The sequence below is a fragment of the Daldinia caldariorum genome (genome assembly GCF_022478825.1).
Source record: "Daldinia caldariorum strain CBS 122874 unplaced genomic scaffold F4812scaffold_5, whole genome shotgun sequence".
NCBI classification, from domain to species: Eukaryota; Fungi; Ascomycota; class Sordariomycetes; order Xylariales; family Hypoxylaceae; genus Daldinia; species Daldinia caldariorum.
Genome location: NW_025953041.1, coordinates 947,523 through 970,739, shown reverse-complemented (window position 1 = coordinate 970,739; position 23,217 = coordinate 947,523). Strand labels below are relative to the sequence as shown.

Here is a 23,217-nt window from a genome sequence, read left to right as displayed (position 1 = left end):
TAAGAGCGACGAATATAATGCGTAAGCAGTTTAAACTAGAGTTTTCAGTTTAGGCGGACAATTATCTACAATGGTATGGTAAAATACCCTAAAGCGTTGTAAAGCGTTTGATAGGGAAACAACTTCGTTGTTCCGCGAGGAACTCTAACTAAGTTAGTTTTTAGGTCAAAGCTATATACAAAACATATCACACACCTAACAAATAAACTTTCCAGTTTACGTGGACAAGTCTCTAATATAATGGTATGATAAGGTACCTGATACCCAATCTAACAAGACGCGAAATAGGATATATCGGATATGCCGTATCATACTAGCACATCGGCAGTAGTGAACATTACTATTTCTACGGTTTCCTATGAATAGGGCCTAACCTGGCCGAGATATAATTATGTACCTCCTTTAAGTTGATCAACGATTGGGTATCTGTAACTCTCAACTTAGAAGTTACCTAGAACAACACGATAAATAAACAAGCTGCAATGGCTCGGGAAAACAGCTATCTCAAATCAGTACCTAAGGTACATCACCGAAAGCTAGAACGACGTTAACTCGAGGGGTTTGCATTGTTATCTTTACCCACCTAAGGTACCTCCTATATAAGGACCACGCCAATAATAGGTACCGTAACCTAAAGGTAACTGTGGATGAGATACCAACCACTACAGGGCGCATACCTATCTATCTATTACGGAGATTGCGATTGGGGACCTGTATTCAACATGTCCATGTTGTCCCTATCCGCGAGATGGTCGACAGCCCAGACCGCCTACCTGCGACCCCGAAGGTATCCAGCTCGGCGGCGGCTTCGGTAGCAATACTGGTGCCGCTGTAGCCCCTGAATATCTACCCCTATAACCTACGATAATAGCAAAACAAATAGCAAAAAATATAGTACCTAACATTTTAAATAAAGATTTGCAAGCTATATATACATGACAATAATATTTAATTGAAGTTGAATTGATCGCATAGGATCAGAGAAAGGTTAGTCAGAGTAATATCTGTTCTAACAAATAAACGAACTTTTTGGTGGGGAGTACGTTTTATTAAATTTAGACATGAATTATACTGCTCGTTTTCCCCCCTCATTTTCTAGGTGTTTAAATCGTAGAGTTAAGTTGGTACGTTTTGGTGAGGTTATAGCGGAGTGTGCGGATAAGATTCAAGGATGGTAGATCACTGTACAATACAATTACTTCTAGCTCGAAGCGTACAAGAGGGCCGGAGTCGAGGCAAACCGTGTGATATGCGAACTGATACGGCAGTACTTATAGCGGTCGTCCGACGGAGAAACGTAAAACGATTTAAAGACGATCAGCCCGGTCCCTAACGCGAATCGGTCGTATTGTACAGCACCTACCTACCTAAGGTAAAGGATATTGTACGAATCCGAGCTGTTACCAGTAAACGCGGAAAGATCCCCTACCTACTTGATGTAAGGTGGACCCCAGAGGATGAATGCCAGGCTCTCTCCTTAGGGGAGGTAAATAATGATGTAGGAGCGAGCTCATTAGCACCCGCTGTTGAAGTACAGACAGACCTACCCTCTACACAATATTGGAAGACTTGCCTATTATTCTGCATTTTTGACATGAGTTGAAAGGGATTCGGCTTATAAGCCACTCGACAGCTACACTTGTCATCAGCCCTCTACTTACTTGTAAGCAAGGGTTGTAAGCAAGGGGCTCGATAATTCCTTGTCCGTTCGAGTCCGAAAGTGGAATTAAGTAGGTAGTGAGGGTTAGACTAGAATACTTCATGCGATAGGGTTAACGCAACCAAAAATCATTTATCCTATAAACCAACATTTATGTGTAGAAAAAAAAAAAATTAACCCAGTCACATATTATAAAGCAATACCATAAAATTGGTGAGGTATTCTTATAGAATTGCGGCTAACGCTTTTTGATATCTAATCTACTGCTGCGACGACTTTCAGTCTGTGGTGGTATATTCTACATGGAATTTAAACCCGGCCGGCGCAAGTGTAAACGCAAACGCGAAAAGGGGTAGATAAACGCCAAAACGCAGCTACGCATCTCGCCGTCCAACTCTTCATTACTTTATTACCCACCATACATACATCACTCCCACCTCGGAAGGAATTCTCCCTTACGAAGCAAATACCTCCTTCCCTTCAACGCGTGAAATATCTAGTCCCTGCCCCTACTGACCCGCCTAGCGCGAAGTGGCGGCGATCCAGTCCGGGATCTGCTACGGCTGGAGCTGTATCGTCTCCTCTTCTTATCGACCGGGGTAGGTGACCGGCTATCATATCTTTGTCTCTTCCTCGGAGCGCTGCTGACAGAGCTGGTATTTCTACGCCGCCTTGCGGGTGATAATGGTGGGCTGCGACTCCGTGAAGGCGTGTAAGAACGGGATCGTGTGGAGCCGCGGCCACGACTATACGAACGAGGCCTACCAGCTCCGCGTGCCGCAGGCGGGGTTACCGACCTATACCGCGAATAGTTGGAGTCACGGCGGCCACGAGGCGGACTAGGGGAACTAGAATACCTCCTAGTGGATCGCCGAGGAGATGGACTCCGAGATGGACTCCGAGATGAACTGTAAGATGCTGATCTAGCTCGTCTCGGTGGGGTTCGAGATAATGACCGACCCCTATCAAGAGCCCTTCGCGGCGGTGTACGAGATCTGGACCTGGATGAATAAGAGGAACCTGTGTACGACGAATAGCTAGACACAGAATCTGAGTCGGAATCGTCGGCAGCAGGGGGCGCAGGAAGAGTTGGCTTCGGCATATTGGCCAAGTACTCTCTCATCTCCTCCGTCAAAGCACCCATACCGATACTGGTAAAGTAATTGATCGAGAACCGTACATTGCGTGCATTGTCGCGCGGGAACAGCCCTGTAAAGCTTTCTTGTAGCACGTCGTCCCGCATTCGTGCCTGTAACTTTGTCATACCTAGCTCTTCCGAGATTTCCTGGAACAAAATCTTGATGAAGATTCTGCTAGCAGAGGTTGTCTCTTCTTCGTTTAAGTGTATGACAGACATAGCATGCCAGCCAATAGCGTCGGAACCAAACATGTGACCGAAAAATCTGGCAATATTCCGTAGCCTATTCGTTTCGTATCTGTGGATTGTCTCGTAGTATTTTTCGAAGCTCTGAGTAAAAAGGTCGCACCATAAGCGATTGATCTTAGCAAACCTCTCTCCGATCAGGCCAAAGAACTTCGAGTAAGTCTTCTCCTGACTACAGCACTCTACTATCATAGAGGGTAGCTCAGGCTCTTGGCCGGTTGGGAGGTTGATCTTCATCAGCTTATGGACACACTCTTCGGGATCCATACTGCTCATAATGGTGAGGTAGATGGTTTTCCGAAGGTTGACAAGATCCGTGTTGGACTGATCCTTGATCTCCATAGCTTTTTGCTCCTCATCCTCTTCCTCGGAACTCTCATCTTCGTCGTCCTCCTCATCTTCGTCGTCCTCCTCATCTTCGTCGTCGCTTCCCTCCCCAAGAATCTCGGCTCGCAGCTTCTTATAAGCTTCCTCGTTTTCCTCCCATTCCGGATCAAATTTAAATATGTTCAGGCCCTCTTGGACGTCAAGGTCCGCACCCAAGTCGACCTTATGTGTGATTTGGTCTTCCTCCTCAATTAGATCTAGCTCCTCCTTGATCGCGGGATTATCTTTGAATTTGTCTTTTCGGACTTGGAATAAAACCTCGATCATGAACTGCACTCGTTTGTCGATATCCGCCTCGTGTAAGATATTCCTGAACTGGTCGAACACAATTCCCGCAATAGCTGGGTTCATGTCTTCTAGATGCTGTCCCACTTCCTTCGTTAGGCCAACCGCAATCTCCACACTATCGTCCGTCGGTTTTTGTAGTAGCAAGATCAGCATCTGGGCAGCCAACATTTCGTGAACTACTTGCTGGTTGACCAAATGCGCAATGAACATAGTCGATGATAAACACACGGCTTTGTCGTTCCGCTTGAAAGCTTTCCTGAATTGTATGACCAGTCTCTTTACGAGCAGCTCGCCGACCTGCGGTAACTTCGTGTTGACGATGGCCGCCATAGCTGCTAGGACGGGGGTGAAAGGCAAACTTGCCGCTTGCGCTTTCATGATACTTCGGCAGAACAATCCCCGCCCTCTGACCAAGTTCTCCTGGAACAATTCCGGAACGATATACTTGATGTTGGATACGTTGACCTTGTTGATAAGACCGTTGATGCTCTTCTTTAATGCCTCCCAGGCCATGCGCTGATATTCCTTGCTTGTCTTATCCGTGATCTGGGCCTGCAGCGCCCGCAGACGCGCAGGGGGAATATACGTTCCTCCCGATCGCATATTTAAAAGTTTCTGATACTCGGCCTTTGCAGCCGCCTGCTTCTCCTCTTCGGTAGGCATCCTGGGCGGCGTGCGTTGACGAGGTGGCGACCGTTGCCGGGGAGGCGGTGAGCGACGGTCACGGTCGCGATCGCGGTCGCGCGCAGGTCTGTATGTGTCGCCGCCATCACGACGTTGGCCTCGATCGGGATCGCGACGGGGGGAACGTGGGATGGGAGGTTCGTTGGGCGACCGTTCACCTAGATGGCGCGTCTCGACTTCCGCCATCGTCTTCCTACTACCTTAAAATAAATTATTTAGGCTGGTGTAGTAAATAGATGAACCGAGGTCCAAGCCACGTCCAACGGGTGAATCGTCCCCGCAGTTGGGAAATTCGCTTTTGAAAAAGGATGGAATTGACGATGGAAAAAAAAAAGTTGAAGCAGGCAAGGCAAAAAGATGAACGTGACGAAAGTTTGAACGAGGCTGGGTAGCTCATTCGAAAGTGGGTCTTATAGAGGTTACCTTAGGAACCTAGTTGAATATGATTGGACTATCTCTCGTGATGCGATGCACCTGCATAACTCGTATTAAATTAGCAGCTGAAGCCACATAAGATGTATTCAATGTTGTACTGAGGTACTACATGTATGTACGGTTGAGTATAGCGGCCACTCGGCAAATGACGTAAAGTTGAGATACAGACACCCTAAAGCTAATAAAGCAAAATAATAAAATAAAATATGGATTTATAATACATTATGCATGAAAAAGGCTAACGCCTTTTTGAGCTTTTAAAATACGTATTTTTTTATTAATTGTATTTTATAATATATTTTTTATTTACGTTTTTATAATTAATTTAATTAAATGAATTTAATATAAATAAATTATTAGATTTTTAATTTTCTTATATTAAATTATTATATTTAATATAATGTAATAATTAATTAAAAATAAATAATAATATTAATAAAAAAATTTAATTTTTATTAATTTTTTAAAAATAATATTAAAATTAATTATTATTATAATTATAAAAAATTAACTATTATTAATATTAAAAATATAATATTTATTTACTTTTTTAAATAATATATTTAAGCTAAAAGCAAATCCTTTATACCTTTAAATACTTTTTTTAATGCATAGTGTACTATTTTAAGCGCAAACATGCTTTAAAGCATAGTAAAGCATCCCTGCAATTTAAATATACCCCACCCTTTTAAGGGGTGACCTTATAAATTTTGATCAATTTTAGGGCATTTGCCGAGTGGTCGCTATGCTCAACCGTATGTATGTATATATGTACCTAATTTGAAGCAAGCCACTGGCCATGGAGAGTCATGGTCCCCGTTTTAATTATTCAATTCGCTAGAATTCGTGTCGCGTCTGATTTCACGGTAGACTTCAATTTCTAGCCAGGTCATCATCATCTACCTCAAAAGCCAAATTCGGGCGAAGCCAACATTAACTACCTACGTAGATACTTCTTATTTTTCGACCACGTTCTTTACTTACTAGTTAAACCTATCAACTCGAACTTGTTTGCCATCTTATAATTGACAATGGTACGTCCACGTCCCCTCCCCCGTTCTCCCCTTGCGCATTGCGCATTGAGCATCATACTATCAATCCATTGTATTATAACTAGCTCCTTACTGACGACTCAATAACCGTATAGCTCGGCACTCTCGTCGGTTTAGCCATGTTGGTGGCCGCCTCCGTCGTCTTTCTCTACTACTCGATCTGGACGTTGGCCATGGTACGAAAGCCTTCCTCCCCCCTCCCCCTTTTTTGGTTTATTACGAATCTCATTCTAACCACATCACATCTAACATACAGCCCTTCGTCGACTCCGACCACCCCCTCCACAACTTCTTCCCCCCACGGGTCTGGGCTATTCGCATACCTGTTATCCTTATTCTTCTCGGATGCGCCGTCGTTGGCTCGTTTCTGAGTGTCGTCATGATCCGTAGCAACAGGAAGAAAGCTGCCAAGGCCAAGGCCGCAGCAGCTAAGAAGAAGGCGTAGATGATATGTAGCTCATATGATCAGAAAAGAAAAGAAAAACATATAGTTGACGTGCGTGCGGGAATTGGGCAAAGTAGGGCTTAATTGGACTTTAGTTATGACATTGCAAGCGTTGCCCTAAATCAGCTGGGTGGTCTATGTTGCTAAATCTACATCTTTAAAAAAAAGAAAAAAAAACCTCGAAAGAAAGAATGAATGATGGTCAATACAGCTCACAACCTGGGAGATGAATGCCAGAGGTGATTTGACGGTATCTAATTGAGTTACGTGCTCAGCTCCGTATTGATAGGACTATATATTTCGTGTCTGTAATGCAATAATATGTATGCAAGAGACGCCAAACCCACCCGGCCAATCCCTTCCGAATCCAAAGCAGATGAGCGAGGGTCTAACAGGATGTGTTCGTAAATGTAGTTTCGTCTGTTGCCTCTCGCACGTGTTTGCGCAGTCTGAGAATCCAACTCCAGTGTTGAACCAAGACGCCTATACAACAAGTAACAGGACCGATTCCTTCGAATTCGGCAATTCAAACCCTCTGGTCCGCAAAGTCAAGTACTTCGCAATCATCTTCAAAGAATCCATCCTCATCAGCGTCTGCGGACCTATTTCCGCCTCTACGACGTCTGGTCGTGACAACAATTTGCTCATCATTCTCGCCAACTTGCAGGACCCGCTCCATAGCCGAGGCAGGCAAGGCGCGGTGGTCATCGACGCTGGTGCTGATATCCTCCTCATCGAAGTTTATTATCCCCGTATTCACCCTTTCCACGTTCAAGGTTTCTCCGAAAGCCCACGGCTGTTTTGGAGGTGTCCACGGCCGCTTTGTTTTGCCGCCTCCCGGCGTATTCTCTAGTGTCATACCTTGCAAATGTTCTGATACAGAAGTTGCAGTAGCAGTAACATTAGCAGATCCGTCGCCATATACATATAGCCCCACCCGCCTGTCAGTGTGGAACGGCTGGTAAGGTGCACTTGATTCTATCTCAGCCTGTGGTATGTAAGTCTCGGGACTATACTCAGAATCGGCAAGTTGCGGTCGAGGGTTGAAAACCAAGGTATTGCCGCCATCGTGCTCTTGACTAATGGGGTCGAGATCTTCGATAGGGTCTGTGATCTGCTTAATAGATGGCGCAATCAAATCGTCAGGCAAGTGGTTCAGCTTGAAGTCCCTGTACTGGTTACCACGTTGAAAACGAGATTTGTCCTTCCCAGTCTTCGGCCTTCTGCTTTTCCCAGGAAAAGTCCTAACCAACCCATCCCCTAGCACAAATAAAGTATGATACTTCTTGCCAGTAATCCATGTCGCACAGAAAGGGCCAGGTGACATACTACCGGGCGGGAGGCTAACACGGTTCTCGCCCGTATGGCGTAACTGACTGATGGCGGTCCCTGCGTTTCCCAAGGAATGACTAATTCCTGCAGCAAGCACCTTACCTCCATATCCAGCACGGTCCATGATAGTAGACGGCGTTTGCGAGTTCGAGCTTATACGACGGTGGCGGGAAGTCAAAGTCCGAGTAGCACCGTAAGCAGAACTAAGCGCATTTGATGCCAGCGAAACCGCTGATGGCGCGTTTTCAGCACCCTTAGGCAATTCATCCTCAACTCTAACCCGACGGCGGGGAGGGGGCCATGTAAACGCACTCGGTGGCATATCGAGCAAGTGTACTGTGCCTCTCTCGGTGACCATCGCAACTCGCTCCCCGTTTGGCCTTGCCCACGCTACGTCAACGATGCGAGCGACAGTCATACGCGAAAACTGTGCGACCTGCCTTACTCTCGTTGTGTGGCCGTTAGTTAACTGCGGGTTCTGCAAGGCTGAAGATTTTGTGTGCTGAATACGCATCAAATCCCACACTGTCTGCACGTCTCCTTTGCTACTCGCAGTGAATATAGAAAGACCAGTTGGGGAAAACGAAACGAAGCTGCAACCGAGCGGTGCTTTGAATGTAGTAACGTGATGGATTGCGGCGGAATTTGGTAAACTATGCAAATCCAGAATTGATACCAGACCTGGTTCCTTAGTTACAGCCTGACCAGGAATTCCGTATGTCGGAGGAAATTGTGATGCATCCGATCTTCCCAAGTACCCACCATTCCAGGGTGGTGAGCCCATCTGGGACTGGCGAGGTTGTGCCTGTTGACCCGGCTTGGACCAGTAGTTTTTCCAAAGCTGAGCCGACTGTTTCGTAACCCACCGAGCTCCTTGTATGAAATCCTGGGTAGTTTCCCTCATTATCCGGTTCATTACGCCGTCGGGGACGGGTTGGTCGACGTCCGCCGTCTCATTTGGCAAAATAGGAGGAGCAAGAGTTGTTAAGCCGGGCGCTTTGCCTTCTAGCGGTACAGGAATATACGGACTAAGCGATTTCTGAGGTGACGGTGCAGGTGGGCAATACGCCAACCATCTGCCATTAATTGCGACAATGGGCATCTGAGGGCGCTTGCCTGTGGGGGGCGAGCTCTGGCTATCATCGTCCTCAGGTAATAATAAACCGCCGCTCAAACTCGTCCATACCTTGCCTATACAACAAAATTGACACCCGGGTTCCTGCTCGGATTGCACCTGTCGATAGATCCAGCATTCACCAGTGACTCCTGAAGAAACTATGATATTTCCAGCGTCGGCGCGAAGTTGAAAAGCACCCGTTGGTGGTGGACTTCTAAACACTGGGTTTGTTACTAGGGTCTTGATTGAGGTTTTTGGTGCCTGTAACAGCACATCAATAAGCATATTCGTTGTTAAAGAATATACCTCGACAGTGGTCTGGTAGGCATCAATTATTGGTAATGTCTTCCCAACGTTGATTTGTCGCTGATGGCTGTCTGATTGTGGCGTATTAATGCCACCCATTCGCGGACTTGACGACTCATCAGAGTGTTGGTCAACAGCAATCTCAGGGGTCGCTGGTGGTACCACCGGCCCATGAACAACAAGTGCAATCAAAGGAAAGATGCCATGCGGATCGGACATGCCATTCCACGGTAGAATCTTCGCATTGTAAACCCCGCCCCGCAGCCCTTTCAAGCTAGCAAGCGGTTCAACAGCATGCTTTGTGGCGCTGTAAATATCGATACCGCCTTCGTAACCCGCGAGAACAACATTATCACTACCAGATGACTGGACCCCGCTAGGGTTGGGAAGAATGTCGAATCCGAAGTAAAAGCCCCTCTCACCCGGTTTCAACCCAGTTTTACCATTCAAATCGAAGTCTATATCAGGAGCTCCGTAGAAGTGCGCTTGCGGCTGATGAGGCAATGGCGGGTGAGATCCAATCCGGGGTGGTGGGTATGGCGAATGCATTGAGCTTCTTCGCGCTCCAGGCGGCGACGATGCCTGAGAGCGAATGTCGTTCGTGGCATAGTGTGCATCTAATTGGAAACTCAAGGGTCGTTTAATACCAATAGGAGGGGAAGCTGAATAAGCATGACCATTCACAAAGTGTTGCCGTTGCTGCTGCGTACTCCAGTTATACGGTAAAGACCGCGGATCCTCGTATGAGGACGGTTGAGTCGGTGGAGAGTCGCCCATGATACTTATCAAGTTTGAAGGCGAACCAGCTAGGTGACCCATTGCTCGCGCCCAGTCATTGGCACTTGGGGCCGTGCTGGCAGAAACCGAGGCTGTTGAAGCGGCATCTGACATCGGGGAGAAGGCTGCATTGCCGTTCCTGGGTATTGATGCGGGACCGGTAGGTTTCAGCTCCGGAGACACCAGAGGAGAGTCATCGGGCGGAGATGCATCGCTGGCATCAATACTGCTCCTAATTTACAGACAGTTAACGCGAATTCCATTCAGAGCCATACTTAATCGTAAGCAACGTAAGCGACTAACGAATTGACGACTTGCTCGACAACAACCGGATAAGGGGTATTATATTAGGGTACGTACGAGAACTTAGCCCCATGTCTCGTCACCGCTGCGACAACCCCGCCGCTTTCTTTAACATTCTTATCCTTCTTCTTTGGACCTGAGGTATCACTTCCAGTAAGCTTCGAGGTTCGTTTATTACGACTCTTTTTCCCCACGGAGGAGGACGAGGTGGGAGAGGTATCGCGGGTAGACGAACCGGGCATAGGGCGATGCTAGCAGGATGGCCGGGGCAGTTTCCTGCTCGCCAGCGGAGGAGCTCGGTTAGGAGCTCAACTCGGATTGCAAATTATCGCAACGAATATCGCCAACGGGGTAGGCCAGAAGGAGGAAGGGAGGAGATTAAGGACTGTATCGCAAATGAGGTAAACGTCGGTTTAGGTTATTACGTCGAAGAGTTGATTCGACAACTCGCAAGAGGGACAAAGACACACAAGCGCGTTGTACGCGATCGACCGCCGAGGCTAGGTTTAGGAGGGGAAGCACAAAGGGGAGGAAGACGCAGGCAGCCGAACACAACAACGGCTGGGGAATGAATTATTACGATTTTGTAAGATCTTTCTTAGACGAAGTTATCGAGAGATTATTGCCAGCACTGCTGTATAAGTAGTATGTATGTTTGTTTGTATGTACGTATTTAGAAAGAAGGGTATCGAATCTATGAGAGTTTTATTCCAAGTATGTTATGTAGTTGTTGTTAGAAAGAAAGGTATCATAGTTGCTGAGTGTATGTACCTAGGTAGGTATGCTAGGTAAGTATGTAAGTATAGAGGGAGGGCCGAGGGGGGGAGAGAGAGTGGCCAGGAACCTTGTAAGATACGTACCTCATAGTGTAAGGCACATCCTCAGGAACGTGGATGTAGACGTGTAGTACGCCATGCCCGGCTGAAGTACCTAATCTAGGTACATAACATGGAATAAAAGCAGGTACCTAAGGTACCGAATCACCTACAGTGCCGCTTTAATCAGAATTAGGTACCTTGCATAGATTGCATAAAACGGGCAGTACCGCGTCTTTCCGTTACCGCTCCCACGCAAAATATATCATATCCGTTTTGTTAATACAGGTTTTCTTATGTTAGTTATGTGTAACTAATCAGAGACGCAACAATTATAACTTGCTTCATAAATAATCGATCAATCACATGCGCTGTTGACTTATTTCTATCATGTCCCTACGCATACCTGTAAAGCTATCTCATCTTGCGTTGCATATCCTATCTACGTCACGCGAGACAGGTCATCAATGCCAGGCATTCCGACGGGTTAGAATGGTAGGTACTTACCATTGATGAGATTGTCTATACGTACTCGGCAAGTGACTCAGGTCTTCCGAACAACCAACGTGCAACTCGTATCGGCAGACTGCAGCTCGGAACGAAGATTTGCAGATGCTACCAACATCTACCTATACGAGACTGTTGACGAAGTAGGTACCTTACAGGTCACAATCTAGGGTACGCTCTCTCTCTAATTACATAGTAGTATTGAGCAATAGACAACCTTATGTCTCAAGTCTTGCTTAAATGGCTCTTAAGAGATTGTAGAGGGAAGGACTTGTCAAAATGAAGACAGGAAGTATGTTTCGTCATTTATCATATCCTACTTCGTACACTTCACAATTATATCCACAGATGTCGGAACGGGATGCGTTGATACAAGCGAGGCTCGGGAAGCCTCTGCGCAAACACGCAAACGCCAAGTCCACGTCTTATCAAACAGTAGAAAAAAAAGAAGAAAAAAAAGATATATCCAATTAAGAATAAAGGAGGTGCCATGACAAGAGTGGGATTCGAACCCACGCGTTTTGCAACACTTCGATCCCCCTTTCACAGGGTTAAGTTTGGTAACTTGAGCGAAGCTCCATAGACCGCTCGGACATCTTGCCTGGGGTATAGAATATTCCATGGGCTAATATTGTTCTATATTCAATAAGTATTGAAGCTATCGTCGTGGGGTTACCATTCTAGTAATAGTTGCAGGAGCTAGAATAGCTAGAGTACCTAGCAAACTACCTTAGGTAAGGTAACGTAGGTAGGTTAACTTGCTAACAGGTCAAACCGTTTAGATACCTAGGTACCTAGCTTACCAATCAGAACCGTTTTAACACACCGTTCCAGCGCATTAATCGCGTAAGAGTTCACGATTCTGTGACTCAAGGCATGTGACTGATAGGTAATACAAGCGGCAACGGAGGTGAGCGGTTAACGGTATCTAGGTACATTGTGGTATCTGATATCTGAGTACATACAGTTTAAGATAATGTATCTGAAGAGGGGAACCCCATAGTTTATGTACTAGCAATCAACAGGGATAAGTCTACGTGTAAGTTACTAATCCGGTAAATTGTAGCCTGTAAATAGGCGCGATAGGCACATGTGGAGGGCATGCTAGGGGGACTTGAGGCGGTTAGAACTTAGAAACAAGGAACAAGGATACCAGGCATGTATATTCCGTATTGTTAGATACAGGTAATGGGCATGTATCTTAGGTACCTCCTATCTAACATACACCTACCTAGGTACGTAAGATAGCCTGTGATGCATTATACCGACCTGCCTCAGATATCGTGCAATGCAGCACAATGCAAGTATAAGGTACGGTTTAGCGCTGTACATATTAATAACTCGAGTTAGGTACAGTTTAAAAGAGGGATGATAAAAAGGAGATGCAGGTCTTCCATTTCCCCATCGTTGGAAAGATGCACATGCACAAACCATCTGCGAGAGCCCCTCACTATGCCCAGCCTGGTATCCGTGGCAGCGTGGGAGGTTACTTGAGTGGATCGAGGAGTAAGACAGCATCAGCATACCTACCCAGGTACCTAGGTACCTACATATGCATACATAATTGTGCTTTGTTTTAGCTTTTCTTGCATATGAGCAGAGCAATACATATGAACAATGATGCCTCGATCAGCTCGATGCATTCATGTGAGTTTTCCTTATCAGTAGCTCCAATGCTACGTCATCAGCTCTTTTTACGACGCGTGCTCCGAAAAAGGAGTTTGACTTTCTTTGAAAATGGAAAAAAGGGGGAACAACAATCCCAAGTCACGTACGAAGTACATCATTTAAAAAAAGGAATCAAAGAGAATACAATTACCTATGACTTCCGAGATTCTCAGCTCAGCTTCAATGTTATAATAATAATAATAAAAGGAGGGGAGGGGGTACTAGACGCTTCGAAAAGGTCACGGACCAGAAATCCAAATAAAATGATGATGTTGATAATACTAATGATGATGATAAGCAACTAAGTACTATATTGCCCCGAATGATTTCCTCACGGGACCTTATCGTCATCCAACCAATCCAACCCCCATTCCCTAATATACCCAACTCGTCACGCCCCTTATCCGCCAGCCACCTGTCTAAACTCTCAAGACTTTCTCCCACCTCATCGTGATCAGGGGCCGTAACCACCCAAGGTCAGCTGACGCTAAGCTGAAAGATTCGTTAGTGTTTGATGTGCACTAGTTACAGTCTACACTACAACTAACACCCGGCACGAGAGCCGGTTCTTTCGCTATTTCTAGAACAGTTTAAAACCTACCCGACTTAGGCAGTCTTTCTTGAAAAAGTAAAAGGTTAGTGTGTCGAGCGTACATAGTACTATATAATATATAATACACTACATTAGGTACGATTTATGATTAGATCTCCAGGGGTGCAGCACAGGTAGGTTTAGCAAATTCGACAAAAAAAAACTCAAATCGTCCATCGTAACAAAACTCATATTATGGCATCATCCCAGCGCCTAGCATCCAGCAGTACAACAGAACGGATGAGACGGAACCTCCTACCATGAACTACCATGTAGGTTACTAGATTACGTAGCTCCTATACCCGCGCAATCCTATTCAATGTATTGTGTAATACCTAGACATATATCCGAAGAATCATCTATGTTAGGTACCTAGGTAGTCATTATATATGTAGACGTGATCAAGGTCCTAAGCCAGGAACATCTTATATAAAACACCCAGCGCAGCGAGCAGTAGAAACGGTCCCAGCCATCTGCCCACGAGCACGCGCAGCCGACCGCGCAGCGACGCGCCCAGATCGTCGTCGTCGCCGTACGTGCCGTGCTTCTTGTTCAGATAGACCTGGTAGACCCGGTATTTCAGCCGCCCCTGCTCCTCGACCAGGATCGCGTGCGCCGCCCACGACATCTCCTTGCACTCGAGATCCTTCCGCCCGATCGTCGAGACCTCCCCTTCGACCATGTACTCGGCGGCGGGCGCGCGCGCGGGGTCGTCGGCGTACGCACTCGCCGGGTAGAAGGTCACCGGGTATACCCTCAGCAGGCGGTGCTTCCGCGCCAGCACCTGTTCCCACATGCCTTTGCGCAGATCCCGGATACCTATTACAGGTAGCCCAGTAGTGAGTAAGTAAGCATGTAACCTCGCACGTTACGCCTCGAAATACAAACAACTAGATAAATAGAGGTAGGTAGGTAGACGTATGTCTTAACTATCCATTTCGATACGAGTTCAAGTGCCTACCTACACAAGGTACCTTATGTAGATAGGTATGTAGTTTCTCAAAACTTCACGTACCCTTAATATCCGACGCACTCCTATCCCCCACAATGACGTGGGCGCGGAAGGCGAAGCAATCCACCCACTGCTCGTCCTTGGACGCGTCGTCGGAGATGGCGTAGAACCGCGATATGAAGTCCTTGACTCTCTCGTCGACGGGATGGCTAATCGGGTACGACGGCTCGTACTCGTAACGCTCCATCGTGAGAGTAAAGCTGTAAATAGGGGCTGTAAGCTACCGGTAGGTATTGATGTATTAAAAAAAAAATCCCGTTTAATTAGGATGCGATGGATCGGGGTATTATTATTGATAGGCAGTAGTTGGCTCTACAATAAATTAATCGCTGGCTACATGTAGTGATACACAAATGTTAGGTTGGTAACCTTAACTTGCATGAGGGGTATTTACTTCATTTGATCCCATCTCCCCAGGACAGAGAGCGGTACAATAGGCAAACAAATAAACGCAGGCAGTTTTCTTGCAAGACACGTAAGAGTACCACAAGTTTAAATTACTATTGGAGATATACATTATACCCGTCTTTGTCACTAGGCAACTGCTCCTCAAACGAGAAATCTCCCTCCGGAAGATCATTCAAAGCTAAAGCAAAGCCACTCTTTCTGCGACTAATATTCTCAGTTTAAGGCTAGTACCGTAGCCTTAGGTATCTTACAGGCCAGCTGTAACCGAATAATCCGGCTGGTATCATTCCTAAACCTTTACGACGTTACACTTTGCCGCCTCTCCAGGTGTTCGAAACTTCAGGCTTTGGCTGATCTTGAGACTGTTATACTTCAAAGTGAATAGGTTATAGAGACGTGAGCATAGTAGACATATATAACTTTGTATATCTAATGTTGGAGGTGGTATGTATGAACCACAAAAGTGATGCTATAATTGAAGCCCTAAGCTCCTGACGTGTACAAAATAGTAGTCCTCTCGAAACCCTCAGAACGTTTAGAACTTTGTCCTTCGGGGTAGTGTATATTCGCGCATCGCCCCAAATTCGTGGATTTCCATGTTGGCATATGCTAAGACCGGTTAAGGCGAGGTGTTTGGCAGTCTGGTAAAGAGCACTCAATGACTAGGTTAAGAGTCAAATAAACGGTATGGGGGTATCAGTAAAGGAAAATGCATGTCGAATGAAAAAGAACATTAAAAAGAAACTGTAAGGTAGGTACGAGCCGCGATGCTCGAATAATTAGAAAGATTAGCGTCGAGGGCTAAGCATCACATCTTGACGCCACGCGAAGTCACTTCTCCTCTTCCTCCGATATTTAGCAGTTTACGACACTCAGGGCAATACCACTTCGTCGTACGTGCCGGTATCTCAGTCAGTCCCACGCACTCAAGGTGGAACCATTCTTGCTTGCAATTCTGTACGTGGTGGATGGTTAGTTTCTTCTTGTGTGCTTTCTTGTCACCACGTGCTGGGGCTGCAGTAGTAGTAGTAGTCTTTGTTGCGCTCACATCTACGTTATCGCACTGTATCATAGTGCCGAAGCTGACTCTGTTGCAGAGGCAGTATCTTGGTTCGTTGGGATCGATTACATTACCGTCGTCGTCCACCTCCACTTCTACTTCCTGCTCGGCCTGCTGACTTGCACCCCTCTCCTTTTTGGGGTTGCCACCGCGAGCTTTCTTACGTGGAGCTGCCTTGCGCTTTCCTATAGCGCTAGTACCGCCCGAGTTGGTCGTCACGACGCCTGGAGCAGGTCGTTTGGTACGTTTGCTGGACTGACGAAGCTCTGGAGCAGGAGTATTTCTAGCCGTGCTAGTACGGCGAGGTCGTTCGGCTGCAAAAGTTGGGGGTTCCTGGCTTGCAGCTTTCCCGCGTGAGGTAGGCCTACGCACGGGAAGAGGCTGAGACTCAGGGGCAGGTGTAGTTGCCGGCGTATTGCTCCGGGAACTGGACTGCTTGTGGTTAGCTGGGGTCGAGACCGGAGCTGCTTGAATATTCTGTCTAGTTTCCCTTTTGGGCATCGGAGGGGGGATAGGTGTAGTCGAAGTCTTGATAGGAGGCGGAATGGGCGTCTCTGCCGGGGGTTTGACAGATGCCGTGGTGGCAGCATTAGATGGTGGAGCTGGACTTGTCGCCCCGGAGGAGGAGGCAGCAGACCTGGTAGTCACCATAGACGTATCAGAAGAAACCGGAACGGGAACCGGTACTGGCGTCTTGGATGTGGGAGCAGCCTGAGCGATCTTGCCTAGCTGCGGGACAGGGACGGGGACCGGAGTCTCTGTTGGTGCAGCAGTTGCGGGCGGTGGAGGTGGTACAGATGGAGGCCGAGGAGTTAACTGAGGCAACGGAACAGGGGTTTCGGTCTTAGTCCGCTTCAGCGGGGGTCTCTCGGAATGACTAGGCGTCTGGCTCGCCGGCGGATTCGCCGGCAGACTTTGAGCCCCTTCGGGCTTCTCAGCAACAGGAGTTTCCGACATCGAGTTGCGCTTTCGCTTCCTACCCTTGGTCTTGCCGGTCTTGCCTTGATTCTGGTTTGTCTCAGGGGCTCTATCTTGCGTGCTCCCGTTCACAGACGGCGAACCTTCATGGTTAAGGAACATGCGAGCAGCTTCTACCATTTTCCTCGCTGATTCTTCTGCTTCCTCGGCAGCAATCCTTGCCATCGATTCACGTTTCAGCTTCTTGGCCTCATTTAACTTCATGCCGCGGTTGCTTAACTGTACCTCGTCTGCTGTTAAAGCCTCGGCGCTAATGGCACCTTCAGGTGGGTGCTTAGCTCCCGACTCGGCATCAACCACCGGAGTAGGAAGGGCAGCATCAAAAGGTTTCCCCTCCTCCTCTGCCTGCTTCTGGGCGGCTCTATACGCTTCGACGCCACGACCCAAGTTTTTGAGCTCTCGGGCTATCATAGTATCGCTGGGATTCCACACGGCATTTTTCTTCATCCTCTTACGGAGTTTGGCAAGTTCATAAGGTGTCAATTGAAGCCATGGGGCGTCAGCACTACCGGGGATGGCGTTCTCGGGAGGTGGCTGCAGTTGTGCCAAGGCCGTGCTTGTGGACATCATGGGAATCGCATTCTCAGACCGGTTAGCTGGAGTTCGAGGTGGCCGTGGCGGTTTCGGAATCTTCTGCTTGGGAGGTTTAGGAGATTTCGGGGGCCGAACCACCTTGATACGAGTCGACGGAGTTGGGACTCGCCTAGGAGGCGACATAGCTATATCTTCCTCCTCTTCTTCCTCAGAGCTCTCGTCGCTCAAGGAGCTGTAAGCGTTGAAATCGATTTCATAAGGCGCGAGTACCTCACCCGGAACGGTGATGCGAGGTGGCCTCTGGATCTTCTGTCCATTGCTGTCAAGGCGAAGTGTGATCTTAGGAGTGCGAACCGTCTGTGGCGACTTAACCTGTGTAGGGCTATTTTGTTCCAAGGCAGTAGGATAATTATCGCGCATTGCCAGTAGCTTTGCATGTATGGTTTTAGCTCGGTTATAGTGTCTGACTACGTTCTCATGGATGCGAACAGCCTCGGCGTGAGAGAAGATGCGCGAGCTGACAGCGCGGTTCAAATTCTCGGATATATCTTTGCGCAACTGGACCGGTGCAGGACGCTGGTCGGCTGGCAAGGTTGGCAATTTTGCCCATGTGGAAGTGAGTTCGTTAACGGCAGAGGATGCGTCGATGTAAGCTTGGTCAAGTTTTCCAATCAGTGTAAGAGATCGCACCATGTCGGATGGCAAATATTCTGTAAAGTCGAGAAAATCGGTTACGGTTGCTTGGGCGTCCGGGTCAGCGCGCATGGTGAGCGACTCGAGGCCATTACTTGAAGTATCTAAAGGCGGGATAACGTGCATCAAAGAGCTAGAGTTCTTGTTGTCTGGTGAAATATCGCCGTCGAGGTCCCTGCCTCTTTCGCTGTTTGCTTCTACTACGGTCGCCATGGTTATAGTGCAGACCGCATAGAGCGCAGCGGACAAAGGTTGGAAGTTGGAAATGGTGCAGAGTGCAGAGTGCAGAATGCAGAATGCAGAGTGCAGAGTGCGGCAGTTAGCGAAGTATAAGGAGAAGTAATTGATATGTCGCCAACAAACTTTTGGTGCGATAAGATCAAAAAAAAAGCGCCGACGCGAATTTGCTGTCAATCGTTACGATTAAGGTGAGAGGTTGTCGCGTCAAGGTTTGGGCTTGAGCTCCCAAAGTTCTTTCTTGGCAAGTTATTGCTAATGACAGTATTAATAATGGTAAGAAACTGTGTGTCACACGTTGTGCTTACCGAACTGAACTAAGCCTGAGGTAGCTGGGGTACATTAGGTTAGTACCTGCCCCGCATCTGTTTTTGCCCCTGTACTAGGTAACTTGAGGCTGGAGTGGCCGTCAGGATTAGGTACCTAAGTACAGAACGTGCCTGTAATACCTCAAGCTCTATTAAGTAAAACAAGGAACTACGCGCACCTGTTCGAGGTATCAGGTAGGAAATCATGAATCAGTTACTAAATTTTAACATAACAGTCTCTCGCAAATAACCTACCCGTGACTCAATTTAGAGTAGATTAGGTACTTCTTAAAAAAGCTATTCCTTCAATACATTTACCCCTGGAAATATTATATAGTATGTTACCCTTCATCCGGGATAAAAAATCACCATTTCAGAACCAAAGATCATAATACGTAAAACGAATTAAAACTTCACTTACATATGCATGTTATTCCCTAGGTTAAGCCTTCACTTCCCCGGGTTCTAAGAAATTGTCGTTGTGGAGAGATCTCGGCTGAATGAAGCCATCCTACGCCTAGAATCACATCTGCACCTGCATCTGCAAAGTCCCCTCCCCCTATTAGTCCATTGGAGACGCAGACCTGTCTTACGTAGATATAACCAAAGATGCATTACGAGGCGCCGGCAGTTGTCAAGGTAGGTCAAAATACGAACCCCAAGAAGAAGAGAAAAAAAAATTCATATAATAAACTCTAGGTAAGCGTCAATGGCGACATGTCATATTCTCAGTTTATACACGTACAATAGCCGGTAGACATTGAGTACCTAGCATCCCAAAATGTTAGTTATCCTTATCTTACTCGGGCTGCTCGTACCATCACTAGCAAGGGGTGCGGCCGTGGCTCATAAAGAGAAGCGGCAACATGGGAGACGGCCTATCATGCTAGAAAAATCAGGCGGGTTCACGACGGGAGGGAGAATCATCAACAGCCCGATCTTCCTTCCCTAACCAGACCCTCTCCTGCGACCACGGGTACATGGAGTACTTCCTCCCGTGGAGGCCGCGCAAGACGAGCATCGTCATGTGGCACAACTCCAGCACGCAGGTATGGCAGAACCGCTGGGACGGCGGCGAAGGGTACAAGGACATGTTCCTGCGCCGCGGCTACCCCGTCTTCCTCTGGGACGGCCCACGCGTCGGCCGGGCCAACTGGGCCTGCGAGCCGTATTACTACGCGCCGTCCTATCGAGACCGAGGCAACTTCGTAGCGTGGAATTTTGGGCCGTCGTACCCCAACTTCTGGCCGGGCGTCCAGTTCCCGATCGAGGACGAGGAAGCGTGGCGCCAAGCCACCAGCTCCCGCTACGTCGAGTTCGATTCGAACGCGAGCGTGCATCTAGAAACCCAGGCCGCCGCCGTCGCGGCAGATTCGGGTAAAGTCGGCGACAGCATCGTGTACCTCACGAACTCGGCATCCGGCCTCCGTGCGCAGATGACGGCCGTCAAGAGCAACTCGACCAACATAAAGGCCATAGTCGCATACGAAAGCTACGGCTGCGTGTTCCCGGACAACTTCAACATCACAGCCGGCGAGCCGTTCGGGCCCATGATTGTGCCCCTCGAAGATTTCAAGAAGCTTGCCAAGCTCGAGGCTATCCAATTCATATGGGGGATCACAGGGAAGAAAGCTTTCCCTTCCTCCGGCAGACGAGACTGGCAGCCAAGCTGATCAACCTGTATGGTGGGAATGCGGAGGTCTTCTTCCTATCTAAAGACGGGGGCCTAAGTGGAAACACCCACAGTGCGTTCGCGGACATGAACAACGACAAGGTTGCTGATCTTCTGGATGAGTTCCTCGAGGATAACGGTCTGGACATTTACCAGGACGGGAATGATGAGATTTCGAGGAAGGAGGGTTAGGAGGTGATAACAGCTAGGTATCTGATATTGGTTAAAGATTTCTAGTATTAATGACGAATTTCCCTCATCGCATCAAATCAAACAGGAACCTTTACTTCTATTCCGCTATGAATGTTCCTTCCCTCGGATGCCTATCAATCCTAGTAAGAAAGGGAGCAATCTTTAGCCAAGAGGTGTGACGGATCTAACTATTAGAGCGCGATATAGTAGGTAGTCAATGTAAAAGAAGCAAAGCTACAGCATCTTTTCAAGGTGTCTTGTATTCCTTCCGAGATGAGGAGAAAGAGGATACTTCTTGTCCCGTATACGAAAGAGACGCCACCAAGATCTTCTCTTATTACAACAACGAAATAGTATAATACAACAAGAGAGGGGAACTTATATTAAGAAGTAGGTACATATATGTCGAGGATGGCGAGTTTATCAACACCAAGCAATACATGAAAGAGCTATATACTTGCTGATCCCCATTTGTGCATTAAAGCCCAGCGTCCATCCAAAATACGTGGGTAACATTGAAGCCCCAGGACAATCGTTACTATTCTTAGTACCATTCTCACGTCAAATAAATGCTTCGATCTCGTCAATTTGTTCTTCTGTGTAATTTATTATGTAGTACCGTAGGTAAACTCCAATAGAGTAACACTTCGAGTCTAACACCTTGCTGGAAGCGCGTCTGGCGACCGTATTAAATTGCTCTGGGATATAATTATATGACAGGCGTCTAAGAGACCTGACACCAACTTCTAGCTCGACGATTCTTGCTAAAAGGTCTTAGTTTATAATAGGTTCACTTCGGTAGTTCTTCTAGCTGTTGGCGGAATAGTAGTTGATTGAATGTGTTATGAAATGGTGGGTAGATAGCGAGTTTGTAGTAATGGACATATTTAATTGGGAATGTATCTTGAGCTTTTTATGTAGCTTAAGTACTTTTTCAAGTGCCAATATAATGGCAAATAAAGTGGCCCTATAGCTGTTGGCCGGATTGTTTATAAGGTCTATGTTATTGTCGCTCGTTCTGCTTTAGAATGTGACAGTCGTCTTTCGTTTCCTCACGCTTGCCCTCTCGCGGGAAGCCATGAGACGGGGGGGTCTCATATCACCTTTCAGCTCTGGAGCAAGCTCGGTCCAACGTGCCCGAAATTCCCTTGGTCTTCCTGCTCAGCCCTCCTTCACGAACGTACTACTTTTGCGACATCATCGCTGTAGCAAAGCGGAATAAGAAGCATGGAAACAATTTCGTTGTTTCACGAGAAAATTTGACTGGATAGCTTTGGGAAGCAGCTATGCATACAGGTCGTATCCTTTGTTTTATATGTCTCATCTAGAATCCTGAGACTCCCAAGGACTCATCGTATTGCCCTACAGCCCGAGCCGAAATACCAACGGCCGGCTATGCCGGCATGCTTCCATAATGACGACTAAATAGTTCATATCTATTGTTCGTTGTATTGTTGTTGGTATTTGTTGATGTTTGCTTCTCAGCCACTGTGCGCGGATATTGGAGCAGCGTGGCAGAGCCAGGAGGGCGTCCATGCCGAGAATTTTGAAGATCAAGGATTTTCAAAAGCGTGTGAAGAGTGTGAACAAAGCGATCATTGTCTCGAAACCACTCCAGTGCCGTGCGAAGGGGTTTGGGCAAGTAAACTGTGTTCATTCGTTGGACCAATCCTGTGGTTTTGGCCCTTGGGCTGCCAACGAATTACTCTCGGTAGCTTAGGCTTTATAGCGTATGGATGTGGCTCGTGGGTGGTCTTTCTTACCCATGGAGTGGCTCTTGCGGTTGCTTCCAAAGCATGTCGCTTATGGCTGGTGACGCCTTCTGAGGGTATAGTAATGTGTTCTCTCCGAGTTGAGCAAAAGGCTTCCCCTGTTGTTTTGCTTCTTCGAAGGTATTCAACATTAACGGCCTAATAGAGCATTTCTACTTTAAGGACAAAGCAACGAGGTACTATAATACCCGTCCCTGCTTGGCCTCCAGCGGATGCTCGACTGGACACGGTGTCGGCATCGTACGTTGTCAGGTTATCTTCATTGTATCAATCTTGTTGTTGTATGTTAATGTTGTAAAGGTTACTGTACAATATCCATTAATGGTGGAAGTATATATACATTATGTCATGTGACATAAGGTTATATGCATATATGGTTGCGTGTTATAGTGTTTGGGTTTAGAGGATGGTGGTTATAGATAACGGTTGGATAAAATAGTTAGTTGATAAGAGGGAAATAGGCAGTGATCCAGAGACGTTCATGAGTCAAGTGGATAGAAGTTTTGGTGGAGTAGTTGAAAGATGTATGGATGTAATGTGGTTGAAGAATTTCAGATTTCAGATTTGACCGAGGGATGTCCAACTATTAAAATGTCTTT

The 23,217-nt window shown here is 47.1% G+C and overlaps 6 protein-coding genes and 1 non-coding gene across 7 annotated transcripts; 2 read left to right on the top strand and 5 right to left on the bottom strand.

Annotated features, from left to right (window-relative positions):
• Positions 1 to 1,819: 1,819 nt before the first annotated feature.
• F4812DRAFT_327329 (MIF4G-domain-containing protein) lies at positions 1,820 to 4,766 on the bottom strand. The gene has a single exon (XM_047931528.1). The coding sequence runs from the start codon at positions 4,587 to 4,589 to the stop codon at positions 2,157 to 2,159; it is 2,433 nt and encodes an 810-aa protein (XP_047791687.1). The 5' UTR covers positions 4,590 to 4,766; the 3' UTR covers positions 1,820 to 2,156.
• Positions 4,767 to 5,616: 850 nt separating this feature from the next.
• On the top strand, positions 5,617 to 6,598 carry F4812DRAFT_327279 (dolichol phosphate-mannose biosynthesis regulatory protein). The gene is made up of 3 exons (XM_047931526.1): positions 5,617 to 5,872; positions 5,986 to 6,066; positions 6,147 to 6,598. Exons 1-3 carry the CDS (start codon positions 5,870 to 5,872, stop codon positions 6,333 to 6,335), a joined length of 273 nt encoding a protein of 90 aa, XP_047791686.1. The 5' UTR covers positions 5,617 to 5,869; the 3' UTR covers positions 6,336 to 6,598.
• Positions 6,567 to 11,083, bottom strand: F4812DRAFT_327288 (uncharacterized protein). Its single transcript, XM_047931527.1, has 3 exons — positions 11,031 to 11,083; positions 10,228 to 10,954; positions 6,567 to 10,099 (listed from the first exon to the last, which is right to left on the bottom strand). Exons 2-3 carry the CDS (start codon positions 10,410 to 10,412, stop codon positions 6,862 to 6,864), a joined length of 3,423 nt encoding a protein of 1,140 aa, XP_047791685.1. The 5' UTR covers positions 10,413 to 10,954; positions 11,031 to 11,083; the 3' UTR covers positions 6,567 to 6,861.
• Positions 11,084 to 11,983: 900 nt separating this feature from the next.
• F4812DRAFT_t65 lies at positions 11,984 to 12,094 on the bottom strand. Its single transcript has one exon. It is a non-coding gene; the product is annotated as a tRNA-Leu (tRNA).
• A 1,741-nt stretch (positions 12,095 to 13,835) lies between these two features.
• Positions 13,836 to 15,244, bottom strand: F4812DRAFT_422844 (uncharacterized protein). Its single transcript, XM_047933707.1, has one exon. It carries the CDS (start codon positions 14,546 to 14,548, stop codon positions 14,162 to 14,164), a length of 387 nt encoding a protein of 128 aa, XP_047791684.1. The 5' UTR covers positions 14,549 to 15,244; the 3' UTR covers positions 13,836 to 14,161.
• A 5-nt stretch (positions 15,245 to 15,249) lies between these two features.
• Positions 15,250 to 18,887, bottom strand: F4812DRAFT_422841 (uncharacterized protein). The gene has a single exon (XM_047933706.1). It carries the CDS (start codon positions 18,648 to 18,650, stop codon positions 15,981 to 15,983), a length of 2,670 nt encoding a protein of 889 aa, XP_047791683.1. The 5' UTR covers positions 18,651 to 18,887; the 3' UTR covers positions 15,250 to 15,980.
• Positions 18,888 to 19,591: 704 nt separating this feature from the next.
• Positions 19,592 to 20,655, top strand: F4812DRAFT_457905 (uncharacterized protein; the record flags this gene model as incomplete). The annotated part of the gene is made up of 2 exons (XM_047937253.1): positions 19,592 to 19,621; positions 19,873 to 20,655. 2 exons carry the CDS (start codon positions 19,592 to 19,594, stop codon positions 20,653 to 20,655), a joined length of 813 nt encoding a protein of 270 aa, XP_047791682.1.
• Between the last annotated feature and the right edge of the window lie 2,562 nt (positions 20,656 to 23,217).